General features: G+C 46.8%; 1 protein-coding gene across 2 annotated transcripts; it reads left to right on the top strand.

Annotated features, from left to right (window-relative positions):
• Positions 1-7,829: 7,829 nt before the first annotated feature.
• TPM2 (tropomyosin 2) lies at positions 7,830-19,645 on the top strand. 2 transcript variants are annotated; one of them, XM_020977080.2, is made up of 9 exons: positions 7,830-8,085; positions 9,162-9,287; positions 14,036-14,169; positions 14,277-14,394; positions 14,575-14,645; positions 15,340-15,415; positions 15,799-15,861; positions 16,051-16,120; positions 19,431-19,645. In XM_020977080.2, the coding sequence occupies exons 1-9, from the start codon at positions 7,972-7,974 to the stop codon at positions 19,511-19,513; spliced, it is 855 nt and encodes a 284-aa protein (XP_020832739.1). In that variant the 5' UTR covers positions 7,830-7,971; the 3' UTR covers positions 19,514-19,645. The 2 variants fall into 2 exon arrangements, with proteins under 2 accessions (XP_020832739.1, XP_020832738.1); XM_020977079.2 differs by lacking the exon at positions 15,340-15,415 and adding an exon at positions 14,914-14,989 and having other exon boundaries at positions 7,838-8,085.
• The last annotated feature ends 173 nt before the right edge of the window (positions 19,646-19,818 follow it).

The following is a 19,818-nucleotide window of genomic DNA, read 5'->3' as shown; positions in this document are numbered from 1 at the left end:
TTCCTGACTGCAAGCCTAGGACTCCATCCACTGCACCATCTAGCCATTTAGAAAATAAGCTCAGTTTCGGACATGTTGAGTTTAAAGTGGTATTGAGGTACTCAGGTGGAAATGCGTCGGGGACAATTGGAGATTTAGGAAAGTAGTTCAGAAGCAGGGACTAGAACTGAGATTTTTGTGTCATTTGCAAAAAAAAAAAATCTTGGTACTAGATAAGGTTTCCAAGGAAGAGAATGCAGATTAAAAATAAGGCTAAAGCGCAGTGGATAGAGCACTGGCCCTGGATTCAGGAGGACCTGAGTTCAAATCGAGCCTCAGACCCTGGGCAAGTCACTTAACCCTATTGCCTAGCCAAAAAAATATAATAATAATAAGGCTAAAAACAATATATCCAACAAATGTTTGGTAGATACAAAAATCCAGAGAAGGAGCAGTTAGAGGAATAGGGGACAAAAAAGAGAATGTGGTATATCAAAAGCCAAGAAGGCAAGATTATCCAGCTACCTACAGTAGGTAGCTCTAGAAATTGAGGATGAGTACTGAAAAATTGCCTTTGAATTTGGAGATTAGGAGGTCATATTACTTCGAGAGGTACAATTTCCTAAGGGTTGGGGGGGAGCACATCTGCTTGTAAATAAGAAAAGGTTTTGTACAGGAAAAAGCATTTGAGAAGGACCTTGCAAGATCGAAGAGTTTCAGTGAGAGGGAAAACAGCCATTACAGATTGGGGAATAGAAAGGAGGTAACAATGAATGTGTCAGCCTGACTAGTGTGGAAGGTACATTTAAAGAACTAACTAGAGATAAGATGGGCAAGGTTTATTGATACCATATAGGAGGTTCTTGCATGCCAGGCTAAGGGGTTTTTAATTTTATTAAGCTAAATAATAGAACACTTTTGATTTTTCTTTTAAACAAAGGAATGAAATGATCTAAGCAGTTCTTTAGAAAAATGAATCTGGTGACCAGGTATTGAATGGACTGAAGTTAGAAAGCAACCACAGTGGTTCTGGCAAAAGATAATAAGGACTTGAATTAAGGTGGTAACAATGGGACTGAAAATGGAAGGGATACTATAAGAAGTACTGGGAAGAAGAAAAACCTTTGAAAAGAACTGAATAAATGGTAAGGGGTGAGAGAGAGGAAAGAGTTGAAGACATGACCCAGGTTTTTATCCTGAAGGAAGGAAGGATTAATGGAGCTATTAACATAAATGGGAAAGCCTGGAGGAAGAGGAGCTACTTAGACATTTTTTGGAGGAAAAAGAAATTCTAAGTTCCTTTTGGCATAAAATAAATTTACAGCACTAAAGGAAATACGTAGCAGGCAAGTGGAAATGCTAGTCTGGAACTTGGGGACACAATTGGAGATAAAGATTGGGAATCTTGTGACATAGAAGTGAGGGTTGAAACCATGGAAGTGGATGAGATCATTAGGTAAGAAAAGAGAAGACCACCGAGGTAAAAAGCTTAAGGACCCCGTATGCTTAGGAAACTGAAAAAGAAAAGAGGAACCAGTGAAAAGAATTGAAGAAACTGTCAAAGAAATTAGAAAATTTCAAGAAAGAGGGTGACCAAGAGGGAGTGATGTTGCAGAGAGGGAGAACAATGAAAACTAAAAAAGTTCCTTGGGGATGGTTGCTTGGGAGGTCTCTGTTGACCTCTGGGACAAGAAATAAGTGAAGAAGGAAAGACTGAAGATGGAAAAAATATCAACCAATCAATAAACATCTATTAAGCACCTACAATGTGCCAAGCACTGTACTACTCACTGGAGAAAGGAAATAATGGAATAAGGACCCCCAGAAGATTAAAGGGAATAGGATCAAAAGGACAGGGGAAAGAGTTAGGAAAGGAGGAGGGACAAGATAAGAGGGGAGAAAGAAATGAGGCTGAGCGAGTAGGGAAAGAGTTCAGGTCATTTGCTCAGAGTGAGTTGGGTAGAATTGGGGTTAGAAGGAAGATTTAAGGATCATAGAAATTATAGAACTGGAAGGGGCCATAGGAATCATCTAGTGCAACGCTTTCATTTTACAGTTGAGAAAACTAACATGCAAGGAGATTAATTTGACTTGCCCAAAGGTAATAAGCATCAGTGGATAGAACACTAGAATCTGAGTCAGAAAGAACAGAGTTCAAATCCAGCCTCAGAGACCTACCAGCTGTGTGACCCTGGGCAAGTCACTTAATCTCTCTGAACCTTGGTTTCATCATCTGTAAAATGATGGGGATGGACTAGGTGGTAAGTCCCTTCCAGCATCTAAATCTATGAACTTACGAATTCAGGTCTTCTGGATTCATAAAGCCAATATTCTGGGGCTGGAAAGGGAAATCACAACAGGGGAAGAGTTGTGATAGCTTGAGCACATTAGTTCATTCCTGCCCAGGTTTTTCTTCATAGCAGAGAATGAATATGTGTGTGTGTGTGTGTGTGTGTGTGTGTGTGTGTGTGTGTGTGTGTGTGTGTATATATATATATATATACTCCCAGTCAACATGATTTAACATTGTTCAGCAGAATAGGAACAGAGAAAGTGGACAACCAAATTCGTGCCTCTTCCTTTACACCTATCTTCTTTTTAAAAAAAAAAATTGATTTATTTTGAATTATCAACAATCACTTCCATAAGCTTTTGAGTTTTTAATTTTCCTCCCCCTCTTTCCCCACCTCCCTCCCCAAAACTACAAGCAATCTGATATAGGCTATACATATACATTCCTGTTAAACATATTTTCACATTAGTGATGTTGTAGGGAAGAATTAGAACCAAAAGAAGAATTAGAACCACCAGAAAGAGGAAACAAAACACAACAAAAGAAAAAAAGCAGCTTAGTATGCTTCGATCTGCATTCAAACTCCATAGCTCTTCTTTCTTTGGATGTGGATAGCATTTTCCATCATGAGACCTTTGGAGATGTCTTAGATCCTTGCATTGCTGAGAAGGGCTAAGTCTATCAAAGTTAGTCATCCAACAACATGGTTGTTACTGTGTACAATGTTCTCCTGGTTCTGCTCATTTCACTCAGCATCAGTCCATACAAGTCTTTCCAGGTTTTTCTGAAGTCTGCCTGCTCATCATTTCTTATAGCACAATCATATTCCATTACATTCATATACCACAACTTGCTCAGCCATTCCGCAATTGATAGGCATCCCCTCAATTTCCAATTCTTTGCCACCACAAAAAGAGCTGCCATAAATATTTTTGTACATGTGGATTCTTTTCCCATTTGTATGATCTCTTTGGGATACAGTCCTAGAAGTGCTATTGCTGAGTCAAAGGGTATGTACATTTTTATAGCCCTTTGGGCAGAGTTCCAAATTGCTCTCCAGAATGGTTGGATTATTTCACAACTCCAGCAACAATGCATTAGTGTTCCAATTTTCTTCACACCTATATTCAATGGAGGCTTCTACTCCTAATCCTCCTGACTCCTTAGTTAGGATACTCCTTGTTCTCCATTGCCATTCCTAGGAATTGACTTTATCAGAGTCATTCAAAAACATTTTTCAAAGGTTGAACCATCTACTTCCAGGACTCCCACCTTCTACAATGACTTCTTCACCATGTTTTATAGTCTTCTTGTCCACCCTATTACCTTGTAGGGAATTATTTTGTTTTGTTTTGTTTTGTTTTTGGCTAGGCAATGGGTTAAGTGACTTGCCCAGGGTCACACAGCTAGTACATGTGAAGTGTCTGAGGCTGGATTTGAACTCAGGTCCTCCTGAATCTAGGGCCAGTGTTCTATCCACTGCCACCTAGCTGCCCCTAGGGAATTATTTTGTACCAATTGTTTTTACTATACTATTTAGTAAATACCTTTGCTAAGAAGATTGTTAAAGCCACTGGCTGAGAACAATGGAGAAGCACACCAGTGGGGGCATGTGAATAACAATACTAGAAACCTCACCCCTTTGGCATTACTCCTAAAACCTTGAGGGAAGAAGTAGTCAGACACTTCCTGGGGACTCCAGCCTATAAATTAAAAAAAAAACTTAATTGTACAGTGCTTCTAGAGCGGGTGCTACGCTTTTAAAAATCGTGAACAAGAACAGACTTCAGACAAGGTCATGTGGGATCAGATGGAAAATCACTAACTAACTACATCTTTGGAATTTGGCATCTCCAAGCTTCTGAACATTGTTTCTTTGAGGTTTCCCCCTCTCATGTCCTCAGCAGAGTTTTTTAACCTCATCTTTACCTGTGGAATTCTGCTCATTCTGCAAGGCTGAAATAAAATGTTACCTCTTTCATGAAGCTGTCTTTAGCCTGCCCACCCACAGTTCCAAACCCAACCAGATCCCTTTGCCCTCCTAATTCCCACTAACTGACTTCTGGTATAATTCTTTTCTGCGGTACCTTATCTCCTCTATTGGACAGTAAGTTCCTTAAGAGCAGACCAGGTCTTGTTCATTTATGGAAAGGGGAAGGAAATAAGTATTTATATAGCACCCACTATATGCCAGGTACTGTGCTAGGTCCTTTTTTTTTTTTAACAAATATTATCTCCTTTGATCCTCACGACCATACTGGGAGGTAGGTGTATTCATTTTACAAGTGAGGAAATAGAAGCAGAGTGTCGGTGACTTGCCCAAGATCGTACAACTAGTAAGGGTCTGAGGCTAGATCTGAACTCAGGTATTCCTAGCTCCAGGACTAGTGCCTCTGTGCCACCAGCTACCTCTAGGAGAGGTATCTAAGTAGCCCCCAGCACATAGCACATAGTAGGTGTGGAATAAATACCTATTAAATGATTTAAAGAGGTGAGGTAGAGGTAGAGGGAAAACCAGTATGACCTCTGCAGACTGAGGGCCTGAGTGATCTTTGGAAGGGATGACCCAGGCCCAGAGGAGGATGGGAGGCAGCAACAAAGAGCTTGAGGAATGGGGATATTGTGTAGGGTCAAGTATCCCCCAATCAGAAATAACCCACCTAGACCCTCTCTTCCGTTTCCTTCAACAACTTTAAGCACCTTTTAAGTACAAGGCACCAAGTTAGGCATTTTCAATTGAAAGATTAATATAAGGTACAGTCAAGTAGTTCCCTGACTTGGCATTGGGAAGAGCTGAATTTAAATGTTACCTTAGATATTTACTAATCGTGTATGCAAATCTCACTTAGCCTTTCTGGGCTTAAATGTTCTAATCTATATAATGAAGAGGCAGGACTAGATGATGTTTAAGGTCCCTTCCAATCCTAAATCTCAGATCTTTTATAAAGGATTTCTGCTATCAAAAGGTCTAATGGGGAAGGCAAAGGAACATGATTTGTACCAAAGTAATGAAATAAGGTTAAATGTAATAGACTTTTTATAGTTATAGACATGTCAGGAGAAATTTGAAGGAGAGGTCTGAAGGGAGAGATCGATTTAAACTGGGTGGGAGGCAGGGAAAGTGGGCTGGAGAATGTGATATGAAGATGTTGGGGAGGGTTGGAAAGTGCAGTGTATTCTAAGCATGGGGGCTGTGTAAGCAAAGGCAGAGACAGGAGAAGGCTGGATGTAAGAGAAGAGCTTGGTTTGTTCTGATCAACAACAGCTCTTTCCTATGCAGACCAGTCGCAGTAACTGTAATTAAGAAATCAAGGTCAAGTATCTACCTCCCAGAGGCTGGGCCACATCGGCACTATGTCCCTCAACTGCTCCCCACCCCTATACACAAGTTATGTATTCATACTATGAACCTACACACAGACTTTCAGCATTTCACTAATCCTGGAATCTTTGGTTTGCCACATCCTACCCCTCCACCCCCATGGCAGGATGGGATGGAGGCTGGCTGATGTCTCCCTCTTGGGCATTTCGGCTTTCTTCTACAGAGGTAGTAGTAGTCAGTAGTGACTTCTGGGAAAGACCAAGACCATGTAGCTTCAGTGTATTTCCCCTCCCATGGATCCCCATTGTCAGGTCGCCAGCTCCAAACCTTAAATGTCTTCTCACTCCCACAGCCCTGGGACTTGAGCTTGCACTGACTTTCTCCAGCCCCCTCCTCCCCACCTTGCTTAGTTCTTGTGAATCCTGCCATCCTCTCTTTCTTCATCATCCTTGGGATTAAGACTAAAAATACATAAAAACAGCTTTTCCTCTCGCCCCCGCCCCGACTTCTGAAACTCTAGACCACGATTGGTTTCCCCGTGGGCCCCCACCGAAGCCCTGGTCCCTGAAGGGTCTCCTAGCCTAATTCATGGGAAGATCAAATGACCAACCCAGGCTAGCTTCCGAAGATGCTTCCCCTTTTTCTGAGGGGTTGCTCCGAGATCTCCCCTATTGGCTAGAGTAAGAGCAGAGATGGGGAGCGGGGCATAGAGGAGACTCCCTGGGTACTAGTACCTCCCCCGTTCCGCCCTAGCCTGGCCCCGCCTCTCCGCGGAAAATGAACCCAAAAAAGGGCCGAAAAGAAATTTCAGAGCAAAGTTGGCCTGCGAAGCTGGAGAGGCGGAGAGAATGGGAGGGAGGAGGGGGAATAAGCTGGAGAGAGTGGGATGGAGAGGAGGAGGGGAGGAAGAGAAGGGGTGGGGGGGCCTGAGACCAGAGTGGAGCGATTCCGTCCCATGACAGTCTCCAGGGACAGAAACCCAAGGTGGAGCCCCGGCTCCTGGCAATCACCGATTCGGAACTGGGGTGAAGGGCTCCGGCAGCCCGAGGCATCGTGGAAAAAATGCGGGGCACGTGGAGGGAGGGGCGTGTCCCAGTGCCAGGGGAAGGAGGGGAGGAAAAGTGAGGGAAGGGGGAAGGGAAGGCAGCAGAGAGGAATGGGAGGACTACTGTGGTCCCGCGTGAGGGGCCATTAATTGGGAGGTCTGGGAAAGCCGGACTGCCACCGAGAAGGATCCGTCGCGAGTGTCGTGCCAGCCGCCTGGGGTCTGGGCGGGAAGGGCACTGGTTCTCGGGCTAGGATCACACGCCCCCGCTGGACGCCTCGAGTGCCCAGGTTGCCCGGTCGGATTTCAACCCCCGGTGTTTGCCTCGCGCCCCTCTTGGCCTCAGTTTCGCCCTAAGATCCTTGGCAAAGGCATTCCCTGCCAGTCCCAAAAAAGAGAGGTGAGCCAAGGGAAGTAACCGAGGTTTGAGGTTTCAGCGCTACGCAGCTGCCCTCCTGCTCCTTGCTCTTCTCTCGTTCTCAACAGAATACCAAACTCAAGGGGGAAACTGAGGCACGTGGAGAGCGGAGGCTAGGCATAAGCGCTGCTCGTCCCCTGACAGCTTCCCAGGAGACATTCTTTCCGGGGTGGATTTAGCGATAATATCTAAATTAAGGGTAGCGACTGCTGTAAGCCGAGGGCGGGGGTAGGGGAATGAGGGGGGAGTGACTGCCCCCCCCCGCCAGCTGCCGTGAGCTCACGCCCCGAAATAGCCCCAGGGGCCTCAGACGGCAGCTGCCCCGTGTCACTCAGCCCGGACCCCTGACCCTTGGTGCTTTTTCCTTTAAAGACCCCGGAGCCCCCCTGCCCATATTGGGAGCATACTGTCCTGTTCCTGGGGGCTTCTCCCCGACTCCACTTCCCCCCATGCCTAGCCTCCTCGAGGGTCAGGGTCACAGCTCCAGACCTCAAGCCTCCAGCCCAGGTCATTTACAATGGGCGGGGCCAGGGAAGGACTAAGAGTGGGGGCAGTTGTGTCAGAGAAGTTTGGGGTGATCCAAAGGGGCAGCTGTGAAGGTAGGGGCCTAAGAGGTAAAGTCCCTCCAGCCTGCTTCCCTCCCCTACCCCTCCACGCACACCTCGTTTCTGCCCCTCCCCCTTTTGCCCAGATCTTGCTTCTGCCCCTACAAGGTTCGGGCGGCTAGTGGGGGAGGGTCCCGGGTCCCCGGCTCCGCCCGGTCCCTCCCCGCCTTTTAGGCGGTGGCTCCGGGCTGGGACGTCTCAGTGCCTCCTGGTCCATACAGCCAGCCGTCTGCCTGGCCCGTTCCGACCCCGGTCCGCACAGCCCATTCGCCCTAGCTCAGCCTCTCCAGCCCACTACCAGCCGCAGCCATGGACGCCATCAAGAAGAAGATGCAGATGCTAAAACTTGATAAGGAGAATGCCATTGACAGAGCCGAGCAAGCAGAAGCCGACAAGAAACAAGCAGAAGACCGCTGCAAGCAGGTGGGGCCCCGAAACTCTGGACTGTGTGTCCCCAAACCTATAGCACCTCAGCCTGTCTTGAGCCCCCAGTCCCCTCCCCAAATACTCCATCCTAGGCTGTCTCAGCCCCCTCCTTCGGACCTCTCACCAAATTACCCTGGAATTCATCCCTCCACATCCAGGATGCTTGATGTGGGCCCCCAATCCTTCCACTCAAACTGTCCAAATTGCCTTCCAGTTTTCTCAGGATCCCATCTGGGGATCCCAAATACCCTACAGATGCACAGATACCCACCCACTACACACACAGACACACACACACACACACCCTCTTTGTTTTTCAGTTCTAACCTCATCATCATCCCTAAGCTGCAGATGACTCCCCAAATCTTCACTTTGCCCCCTTCACAGAGGCATTATCTTTGAAGTAGGATAGGTACCCCAGGTTTGCTGACTTACCTGAAACAATTCCCTCATTCTCCTGCCCTACCTCCAAGATCTCCATTCCCCCACTCCTATACCTCTTTCTACTCCCTGTCATATCTTACTCAACCAACCCAGGACCTTCTCCTACAGTACCATATATACACACCCCAAGGCATAAAATCTTCTTCCTTCTACATACCTCCTAATCTCTATGCCCACCATCATGTTGTTATACATACCCCATAAAGCTATCCTTATTCTCTAACATCACTCACCATTCTGCCAGGTCTACAGACCCTCTCAACCTCAGTTTCCTCATTTGTAAATTGGGGGGTTTGGATTAGATCAAGGGTGGGGAACCTTTGGCCTCAAGGCCACTCGTGGCCCTCTAGTCTTCAAGTGCAGCCCTTTGACTGAATCCAAACTTCACAGAACAAACTGCACTTGAGGACCTAGAGGACCACATGTAGCCTCAGGGCTGCAGCTTCTCCACCTCTGGATTCGATCTTATCTAGGCTCCCTGACCTTTCCAGGACTCTATGATGTCTCTCACCTGCTTATGCCACTCTACTTCCCCTAAACTGACGACACCCCCCCTTCTCAAACTCACTCTTTCCTGTGCCCTGATCCTGCTGTCCCACCCAACCTGATGGAGATTTGTCTATTCCCAGCTGGAAGAAGAGCAGCAGGGACTCCAGAAGAAGCTCAAGGGGACAGAGGATGAGGTGGAAAAGTACTCCGAGGCTGTGAAAGATGCCCAGGAGAAACTGGAGCAGGCGGAGAAAAAAGCCACTGATGTGAGTATGTGTGTGGAGCAAGCAAAGAGCAGGGACCACAGGTCAGTCAGTCTAGGGAGGAAGAGAATACAGGGCTCTCCCCAGACTCTCCCCAAGAGCCACAGTCTGGTTTGGATTAATCTGCGTTAGAGTAAGGGAGCAGTTGGACAGATTATCTGAAATTAGAAGTAAACCACTGCCACAGATAATCTCCAATGCATAATGGAGAATATGACTGAACGTGGAAGGAACACAGGAATATGGGGTGGATCAGGGTAGAGGGCAGGGAAAGAGGAGCTTACAGAGATAGGAACAAACCCAGAGATAGGGACTGGAAGGAAGGGTGTACCAGGGATCAAAGGATCAAGTTCTGGGTCAGGTTACATGAGTGAGTGACAGCCTCTGAGGGGCTACTAGAAATTCCCCGGCCTTGACCCCTGGCTCTGGCTGCCTACTGCCAGGGGTAGTGACTGATCTAGGGTCCTGTCCCTGCCCTTCAGTGGGCTCGTACTCCCTTCCTCATTTACCCTCATTAAGTTGTCAGATCCGTGGTCTTGCCAGGGCCCAGGGCAGCGGAACACAGGACCCATGGGTGCTGAGGCAGCCAACTTGGCCAGCCCTGCACCAACCCCACTTCACTAATATCCCTGCCTAACAGAGACCTCCCATCATAGTCTAAAGGATAGGGCGCTGGACTATGAGCTAAGAGACTGAAACAAATTTGCAGTGAGACTTTAGGTAAGGCAACTAACTTCCCCAAGCCTTGGTTTTTCTATCGGATGAAACAATAGCTTCTGCCCTGCCTTCCCTCTGGGCAGTTGTGAGGTTCAGATGAGATAATGTACATTAAAATTACTTGTATACATTGGTGTACATGTGGTATAGCTATATTTGGAGTCAGGAGAGACTTGGGTTTAAATCTTTCCTCTAACAATTAATTAGCATCGAGACCATAGAGAAGTCACTCAACCTCTCTGAGCCTCAGTTTCCTGATCTGTAAAATGGGGAATGTGGTAGCTAGCTCATCAGAGAATCAAATGAGATATTGTACATTGTAAACCTTAAAGCACTATATTAATGTCAACCACTATTATTAATATGAGCCAGAGATTGCTAATCCTATTATTACTGCTATTATTAATGGTTTTAATTTATTGCTAATTATTACTTATACTCTGAAATCCCTCAATATTCTATTCCCTGTCCCCTTCAACCACTTTTCAAAACCCTCCCCCAGCCTACGCCCTTGGTTCCATATCAAGCTTGGACCACTAGGGAAGGGACTGACCTGCAGCTGCTGGGTGGGGGGATGGGGGGAGACGACCCCTCAGCCATCTGACACCCTATAAATAACCCTGGACCCTGTACTGGAGGCTAGCCTGGAAACCTAAGGAGCTGGGGCGAGGGGGTGGGGCCTGGAGAGGACATGGTAGGGGCTGAAAGGAATAAAGTGAAACAGGCTAATGGAATCAAGATTACTCCCATGCATTTCAGGGGTAGATAGTGGTCTAAGGACTCCCTGGCTTCCCAGAGAGAGTCTCCTTCCAAGAAAGTATCTGCTTCCAGAGAATCCCTTCCCAGAGAATCATTTCCTTGCCTCCAATTTCCCCTAATTGCCCCCTCCCTCAAATGAAATGAGAGTGTTAAAAATTGTTTTCACATGCAACTGGGAAATAAGATATACAGGCAATGGGGTATAGAAATCTATCCTGCCCTATAGGAAAATAGAAAGGGAAGGGGATAAGAGAAGGGGTAGGTGATAGAAGGAAAGGCAGATTAAGGAAAGGAGTATTCAGCATGAACACCATCTTGGGGTGAGGGAAGGGGTGAGATGGGGAGAAAATTTGGAACTCAAAATCTTGTGGAAGTGAATGTTGAAAACTAAAAATAAATAAATTAATGGGAAAAAAAATGAAATGAGAGGTACATGGAGGCAGGGGTGTTGAGAGACTTGGGAGACGAGGCAGCCAAGAGGAGACCTTTCAGGATTTACCGGTTGGAAGATATAAGGGCTGCTTCCAGATCTCCCCCTTTCACAGGAGCAGGAAGGTTAGTTGGTATTGGAGTCATAGGTGGCGATAAATTGGGAATTATAAAGCAACAAAAACTATCAAAACCACAGAGGGCCATGGCTGTTAACTAGAGGGAGAAAGGCCAAGTCTTGGCCATTCTCAGTCATTACAGGAGAAGATGAAACCTAAATATCATATGGACTTGGATGGAGGATATTGACTGAAAGCCAGCCTGTCCTTCCTGCCAAGTGGTCACCTCTTGGTGCTTCTCCCTTCTTTTGAACCTTTCTGTCTTTCCTGTCCTGCCCTAGCCTAGCTTATTCTTTCTCTCTGTCTCTATTTCTCTCCCTTTCTGCCTCTCCCATCCTTTATGTCTGCTTCTGTTTTTGCTCAGTATTTCACTGCCCATTCCTGTTTCTCTCAGTGACTGTGTCTCTCTTTCTCAATACCTTAATATCTCTTTGTCTCAGTGTCTCTCTCTTTGGTGCTATCTCAATATCTCTGTGTTTCTGTCTCTGCCTATCTTAATATCTTGGTGGCTCCTGGCCCTTTGACCAAGGACCTAGGTTCCAGTCCCACCTCTGACTTTTTACAAGCTCTGTGACCAAGGCAATTCTGAGTCTGTTTACTGTAAAAGAGATATAAGAGCCACTACTTACCTCATAATGTTGTGAGGAAATCACTTTGTAACCCACAAATGTGGGTTATTCTCAGCATCTCTGTCTTAGGATTGCTTTGTCATTCTTTTTCACAGTATCACAAGGTCTCTGCTACCATCTGAGAGTTTCTGTCTACCTCAGTATCTGCATCTTTCTCTATCTCACTGTCTTAGTATTTCTCCCTCTGTCTCTGAGTTTTCAGATTCTCTGGGTTTCTGCATTGGGCTGAAATATTCTGGTGGCTACAAGTTACTTAAGGGAGAGAATTTATTTTATTTTTTTAAATATAAATTTATTTATTTTTAGCTTTCAACATTCACTTCCACAAGTTTTTGAGTTCCAAATTCCTTACCCCTCCCCCACCCCAAGATGGCATGCATTCTGAATACCCCTTCCCCTAGTCTGCCTTCTCTTCTATCTCTCCCCCCTCCCTTCTCTTATCCCCTTCCCCTTCTATTTTCCTGTAGAGCAGGATAGACTTCTGTACCCCATTTCCTGTATTTCTTATTTCCCAGTTGCATGTGAAAACATTTTTTTAAAACATGTGTTTTTAAAACTTTGAGTTCCAAATTTTCTCCCTTCCTCCCTCCCCACCCACCCTCATTGAAAAGGCAAGCAACTCAATATAGGTTGTACATGTGCAGTTATGCAAAACACTTCCATAGTAGACATGTTGTGAAAAACTAACTCTATTTCCCTTAATCCTATCCTGCCCTCCCATTTATTCTATTCTTTCTTTTGACCCTGTCCCTCCTCAGAAGTATTTGCTTCTGATTACCCTCTTTCCCAATCTGCCCTCCTCTCTATCATCCCCCTGCTCTCTTGTCCCCTTCTCCCCCTATTTTCCTGTAGGGTAAGACAGATTTCCATACCCAATTGAATGTGTATGTTATTCTCTCCTTAAGCCAAATCCTATGAGAATAAGATTCCCTCATTCCCTCTCACCTTCCCCTGTTTCCCCTCCACTGTGAGAGACTTTTCTGGTTTTTTTGTGAGATAATTTACCCCATTCTACCTTTCTTCTCCGAGTATCATCCTCTCTCATCCCTTAATTTTATTCTCCAGATATGACCCCTTAATCTTCAATTCACCCTGTGCCCTTTATCTATCTATCTATATATATATACATATATTTTTTTTCCTTCAACTACCCTAATACTGACAAAGTTCTCATGAGTTACAAATATCATCTTTCCATGCAGGAATGTAAACAGTTCAATCTTAATAAGTCTCTCATGATTTCTCTTTCCTGTTTACCTCTTCATGTTCCACTGGAGTCCTGTATTTGAAAGTCAAATTTTCTATTTAGCTCTGGTCTTTTCATCAGGAGTACTTGAAAGTCCTCTATTTCACTGAATGACCATTTTTTTCCCTGAAGGATTATACTCAGTTTTGCTGGGTAGGTGATTCTTGATTGTAATCCTATCTCCTTTGCCCTCCGGAATATTATATTCCATGCCCTGCAGTTAAGGGAGAGAATTTATCTGGCATCAATGATGTCATGCAAAATTGAGAAGTCCCTGCTCTGCCCTGAGGTTTCCTGGACAGAGGCAGGGCTCACTCAGCCTCTTCTCCTGGGACAAGTAGAAATGGGGAGGGGTCAGTCACAAAGGTAGGGCAGGTTAGGGTCCCTGTGTGTTCACCCCCATCACAAAATGTATTCTTTAGGGTCTGCTTAGCCTAGGGTCTCAGAGTTCAGAGTCAGAAGTTTCTGGGGCCCAGGGTAAGTTACCCTGAGGCTTTGTGTCAAATTTCAACGTCAAGGCCCCTATCCCCACTACACTTCAGCAATCCTGTGTCCATAAAGAATATCCAAGCTCCAGTAGGTGATGGAGAGGAAACAGGAAATGGGTGTAAGGACAGTAGCTATGTGTTCCCTTGGTCCTCAGATCAGACCCCACCATTGCCTATTCCAAGTAGCATAAAGGAGGTCTGTGTCCCAGATTGAGGAATGCAAATCTTGGGTTCCTTCTGGCCAGACCCACAAGTATATTTGGCCAAGACCTTGGGGGAGGGAATGAACTGAGATCTTGTGACCTCTGACCCCAACTGGCCATAGGCATGGTATCCCTAACCTGTAACCTCTTACCTCCTCTAGGCTGAAGCAGATGTGGCCTCCCTGAACCGGCGTATCCAGCTGGTAGAGGAAGAGTTGGACAGGGCCCAGGAACGTCTGGCCACGGCTCTTCAGAAGTTGGAGGAAGCAGAGAAAGCAGCGGATGAGAGCGAGAGGTCAGTGGACTGTTGATTTTTTAGGGGAGGGGGCCCACTGACCTGAGGAAAGGCCAAGGGCCTTCTCCCAACACTGAGCCCTTCTTTTTCTCTCCTCCTCTACTCAGAGGAATGAAGGTCATTGAGAACCGGGCCATGAAGGACGAGGAGAAAATGGAGCTGCAGGAGATGCAACTAAAGGAAGCCAAACACATTGCAGAGGATTCCGACAGAAAATACGAGGAGGTAAAGGCCACCCGATGCTCCCTAGCACCCCCAGAGCCTCCCAGACTCCCTCAACGATAGCCCAGCTCTTCCCTGGAATTCCTAGTCTCCACCAGCCCTTCCTCCATTCGGACCCCACGCCCACCCAACATCCCCATGACACCTTCAGATATAGCCTGGGTCCCCCACCCTGTCCCTCAGGTGGCCCGGAAGCTGGTGATCCTGGAGGGGGAGCTGGAGCGCTCAGAGGAGAGAGCAGAAGTGGCTGAGAGGTGAGGAGGGGGCCAGGAGGGACATGGGGAGGAAATGGATGTCCAAAGTAAGGGCATTCATGGGGGATGAGGGAAGTGGGGGGAGGGGCTCACCTCTGCAGGTAAAGGGATGTGAGGGGCTCCAGGAGTGACAGAACAAGGATCCAGGATTGGGGTGGGGGGTCCCTGGGACTCCATATTACAGGCTTGGGAGCCCTCAGTGATAGGTTCTATCCTGTCCCCCTCCCCATACACTCACCTGCTTCCCTGCCCCACCATGGCCCCCCAGCCGGGCCCGGCAGCTGGAAGAAGAGCTCCGAACCATGGACCAGGCCCTCAAGTCCCTGATAGCCTCGGAGGAGGAGGTAGCAGCCTATGGGGTTGGCTGGGCAGTAGCTCTGGGTTTTCTCTGCATCCTTGCCACTGCCTCACTGCTCACCACTACTGGACCTCAGGCTGCGCTGCCACCCGCTTGGGGGAGTCAGGACGGACTGGGTGGTTGAGTTAGGCTTGATACGACAGATCTATCTGCTCTCTTGTTCCTTTCTCCCCACAATCTTCCCTCCACTCCCGATATCCTGAATCCCCTTCTCACAATCCTGTCTTCTCCTGTTTTTCTTCTCTCCACCCTGCCCCCATCACTCTCCTTTGTGTTCCCCCCCATCGGTCTCCCCCACTGTCTCCTCTGCTCCTTCTCATCCCCACTCCTGAACAGTAAATGTGGGGACCTAGAGGAGGAACTGAAAATTGTTACCAACAACCTGAAATCCCTGGAGGCCCAAGCGGACAAGGTAGAGGAGGCGGGAGAGGGCGTCAAGGACGGGGCAGTGAGAATGGGTTGTTTAAGGATGAAATGGAGAGAACTAGAAGGAAGTGAGGAGGGTCAGGGTGAGGGCAAGAGAGATTAAGGATAGGGCAGGGGAAGTGACACCATAAAGAAGAAGACTGGAGATGGAGGATGGGGACAACGGAGTCATAGCCCACCTCTGTAGGTGGAGTTGGGCCCAAGGAGAAGGGAGAATCAAGCCTGATAGGAGCCACTGAAGAAAGTATACTGTGTGTCCTGGAATGATGGACAGGGGGCAAGAGAAGTAGCCTGTAAAGGGTCAGTGAAAGAATAAGAGGCCTCTCGGGAGATGGAACAGAAACTGAGTATTTTTGTGTTACCCCAAAGTATTCCACCAAAGAAGACAAATATGAAGAGGAGATTAAACTGCTGGGAGATAAACTGAAGGAGGTGAGAGCTCCCTCCTCCCCTCCCACCCAACCTGCCCGTGCTCACCTCCTCAAACCCATGACACCATCCTTAGCCCCACTGCATGCAGTAATAGACCCCTGGGGCACAGCCTGGGAGTGAGGCAGAGGGAAAGAGAGGGGCTCCCTCAGAGTGTCTGACCCCTCTCCCCCAATTCTCTTCCCCACCAAGGCTGAGACCAGGGCAGAGTTTGCTGAGAGATCTGTGGCAAAGCTGGAGAAAACCATTGATGATCTGGAAGGTAAAGGGGAACCCCTTCCAAGAACCTTGTGTTTGAACCCCATTTCTCCTTTAGATACTAATTCACTAGAACCCTCTCTAGCTTGGGTAAGATGACCAGAGTTTGTACTGCCTTTGCTTATCCAGCAAGAATCCAGGGTCACCCTCACACCAAGATGAGGTATAGGGGTAGAGATATATGAGATAAAGCCCCTTTATCAAAAATAAAACACTTGGAGGAAACACTAATTCCCAGTGCTTGTACTTCAACTCTAAAAGAATACTAAGAATAAAACTTAAAGAAACACAAGTAGCCAGGTACAGGCTGGTACTTGCCTTAGCTTAGATACCCAATGTTATCAACAATCATTTAGATAAACCTTCATTTTCCTTTTTATTTTAAGTCCTTCAACTTTCAAAAAAACCTGCCTCCTGGCCTCCGGACAAGCTTTGGCCTTTATGACTCTCGAAGCTTTTCTTTTTTATAGCTGCTGGCTCAGGCTTTACAAGTTAACGAGTGATTAGTGATTAATTACTCTAAGCTAAGTGGAAAGAGATCACTGGAGTCCAAAGGCTTTAGTTGGAAACCTAACTCTGCCATTAATGTGCTGTGTGACCTTGAACAATCACTTTACCTCTCTGAACCTGTTTCCCTGTGTGTTAAAAATAAGGGGTTTGAACTAATCCCTAGAAGGTCCCTTCCAGCTCGAACAACATATGAATTTTAAAATCCTGTTTCTGATTCAAAGGCTGTTCTTCCTTGGTGGATAGCCTGCCAGCTCTCCAATCCCTTGGAAGCAGGAAAAAAGCCGCTCCCTATTTACCTCACAACTGAAACTAAAACTTAATATTAACACCTGCCACCGAATCGTCATGGTAGGGTGGCAAGGATCCGGAGTCAGAGGCTTCCTGGTTGTATGACCTTGGCCAGGTCTCCCTCGGAGGCCCCTCGGCTCTAAAATGAGGAGGAAGATTGGACTCCATGGCCTCTGAGGTGCCTCTGGACTCTAGATCCCTGTGATAGTTAGTGTTCCTTTGTTAGAAGGTGAGGTGAGGGGCTTAAACTTCTCTTTCTCATGGACCCCTTTGGCAGTCTGGTGAAGCCTATAAATGCCTTCTCAGAATGATACTTTTAAAGACATAACATAAAATATATAGGATTTCAATTAAATTGAAATAGTTATCAATATAATATATATATATATATATGTATACATATGCATATATTTACAATTTGTGGACCCAAGTAAACAACCCCTACTCTGTTGGGATATCCTGTTTGGCTACTGGGCTCTCATTCCTTTAGAGAGAGTAGCAGCCCCCTACATTGTAATGCCCCTGGGTTTCTGCTGAACAGTGTTGGCACTTGGTAAGAGCCAAATGGCTTCTCAAGGAGTTTTGACCTTCTCTTCTTCTGGAAACTTTTAAATATAAATTAAATAATGTAGAATATCCAATTTTTTGTAAACATCTAGAACCCAAGTTTTTTCCCCCATATACCTGCCCCCACCCACATATTCTCTATTGTAACCCTAGTCCTAAAGCCCGTTGGTATGGGACTCGCCACTGGGCATTGATCTTCACCAATAAGAATGAAGCACCACACCAATGGTCTTTGAGATTGGGATTACACTATAAAAACAAACAAAAAAACAAACCACACACACACACACACACACACACACAGAAGCTACCTGAGTGGAACAGAAGCCCCTTAGAGGACAGGTGAAGGGAGAAAGACCAATTTAGGTGCAGAGGGGAAGAACTGGGAGGTTGGGGATGGGGAGGAAGGAGTTCTAGACCAGAACTCTAATTTTCCAGACTATTTTCTGGCCTATCTCTCTCTGGCTCTGACTTTCATTTTTTTTCTCTTTCCTTTACCCACTCTCTTCCTTTCCTCCTCCTTTCCTGCACATCTTCCCACCCCTTCCTTATCTCACCTTCTCTATCCCTCCACCAACACCCTACCCCACCCCGACCCTGACACCCTCCCAAACACCCCAGATGAGGTCTATGCTCAGAAGATGAAGTACAAGGCCATCAGTGAAGAGCTGGACAACGCCCTCAATGACATCACCTCCCTCTAAGACCTGAGCCCCAAATCCTTGGACGTGGCCCTCTCTCTACTCTACCCCTCTTTTCTCATCTTCTTTCCATTCTCATGGGGAGGTGGAGCAGGAGGAGTCAAAGCTGCTGACCATGCACATAAAGTCAGGCTTGGGGCTGGGGGGTGTCTGGCCAGAACCACCTTTGCCCCACTCCCACCCACACCTGCCATTCACTATCCATCCATCTATGTCTGCTATTTAATAAACTTTCAACTTGGACTGCACCACGTTTGTCTCACCATCCCCTCTAGCATGATACTCCATGTGCCCATCGCTGAGCACTCCCAGTGACCTCTACTCACCCTTATAATTCTCCATACCAAGCACCCCTCTAATCTTCCCATTGTATCCCTATGACCTAAGCTGCTTAAAAATTCACAGAGCACCACTATGTTCCCTACTGACCCCAGTACCTACCATAGAATACCTTTGTCACCTTCCATTTCACCATAATTTGCGTGGATATCACTGACCCCCCAATACCCATATGATTCACTGTCCCATATGATCTCATGGAGCACTATCATGACCCACTCTAGCATCACGCCAACCCTCCCACAAAGCACTCTTGTGCACTCACACTTACCCAATGGACCCAGTCATAACCTTGCCTGAGGCCCAAGGCAATGGATTAAGTGCGCAAGGGGGAGGTGCTATCCTGGGAGGGATGGGTGAGGCAGTCTCTCAAATGCTAAAGGCATAAGCTTTTCCTTATTCTGAAGATCCATCTTTTGCTTTTGAGCCTGTCCCTGTCTTTGTCTTTTTAAACTGATTCAGTTTCTTCTTTCAGGAACTTAAATACATAAAACAGGTTGCAACTGTCTTCTCCAGCCCTTACATATAGGGTGGGGTGGCATTGGTGTCTGAGGTGACTAATTAAATCGTCTTGTCTCTGTTCCTGTTTCACTTTCCTGTCTCCATCCTCCCATCTCCCGTGACCCCACCCCATCTTCTCTGTCCATCTGTGTGTCTTCCCTTCCCCATCTCCACCATGTCACCTTTGTGTTTCAACTTCCTGCCTCAATGTGTCATGCATGCTTCTCTGTATCTCCCTCACATTTGTTGCTATATGTCCTGTTCCCCTTTGCATTTGTCTTCCATGTCCTCCTAACGTTCATGTCCAATCCATGTATCCCATGCCCTCACACCATCACTACCATGTTCCCCTCATACTCCCTTGTGTCTCTCCCTGTGTGTCTGCCATTCTCCTCACCCCCTTCACAGAGACCTTGGCCAGTGCCAAGGAGGAGAACGTAGAAATTCACCAGACACTGGACCAGACGCTGCTGGAACTCAACAACCTGTGAGACCCCAGCCCAGCCCAGCCCAGGTGGACCTGGCTGCCCCTACCCTTACCCTCCCTTACTTCCCTCCCTCCCTCCCTGCTCAGGGCACTCTTCCCTGCACTTCAAACCCATTAAAACCACCATCTCAACCAACATGTGCTATTTCTTGATAGGGAAAGAGGAAAGGGTTGTTAGAAAGTTCTGGAACTTGGAACAGACGCCTGAATGGTTTTTCTAGCAACACCCGAGTCAAGTCCTTCCAGATTCTCTTTCAATTCTCCTGATTACAATGGGATGAGGCCACCATTCTGGAGGAAGGGGAGATT

Source organism: Phascolarctos cinereus, unplaced genomic scaffold, assembly GCF_003287225.1.
Source record: "Phascolarctos cinereus isolate Bilbo 61053 unplaced genomic scaffold, phaCin_HiC Scaffold_4;HRSCAF=312, whole genome shotgun sequence".
NCBI lineage: Eukaryota > Metazoa > Chordata > Mammalia > Diprotodontia > Phascolarctidae > Phascolarctos > Phascolarctos cinereus.
Note: the sequence above shows the minus strand (reverse complement) of the source record. Positions and strands in the feature narration are given on the sequence as shown.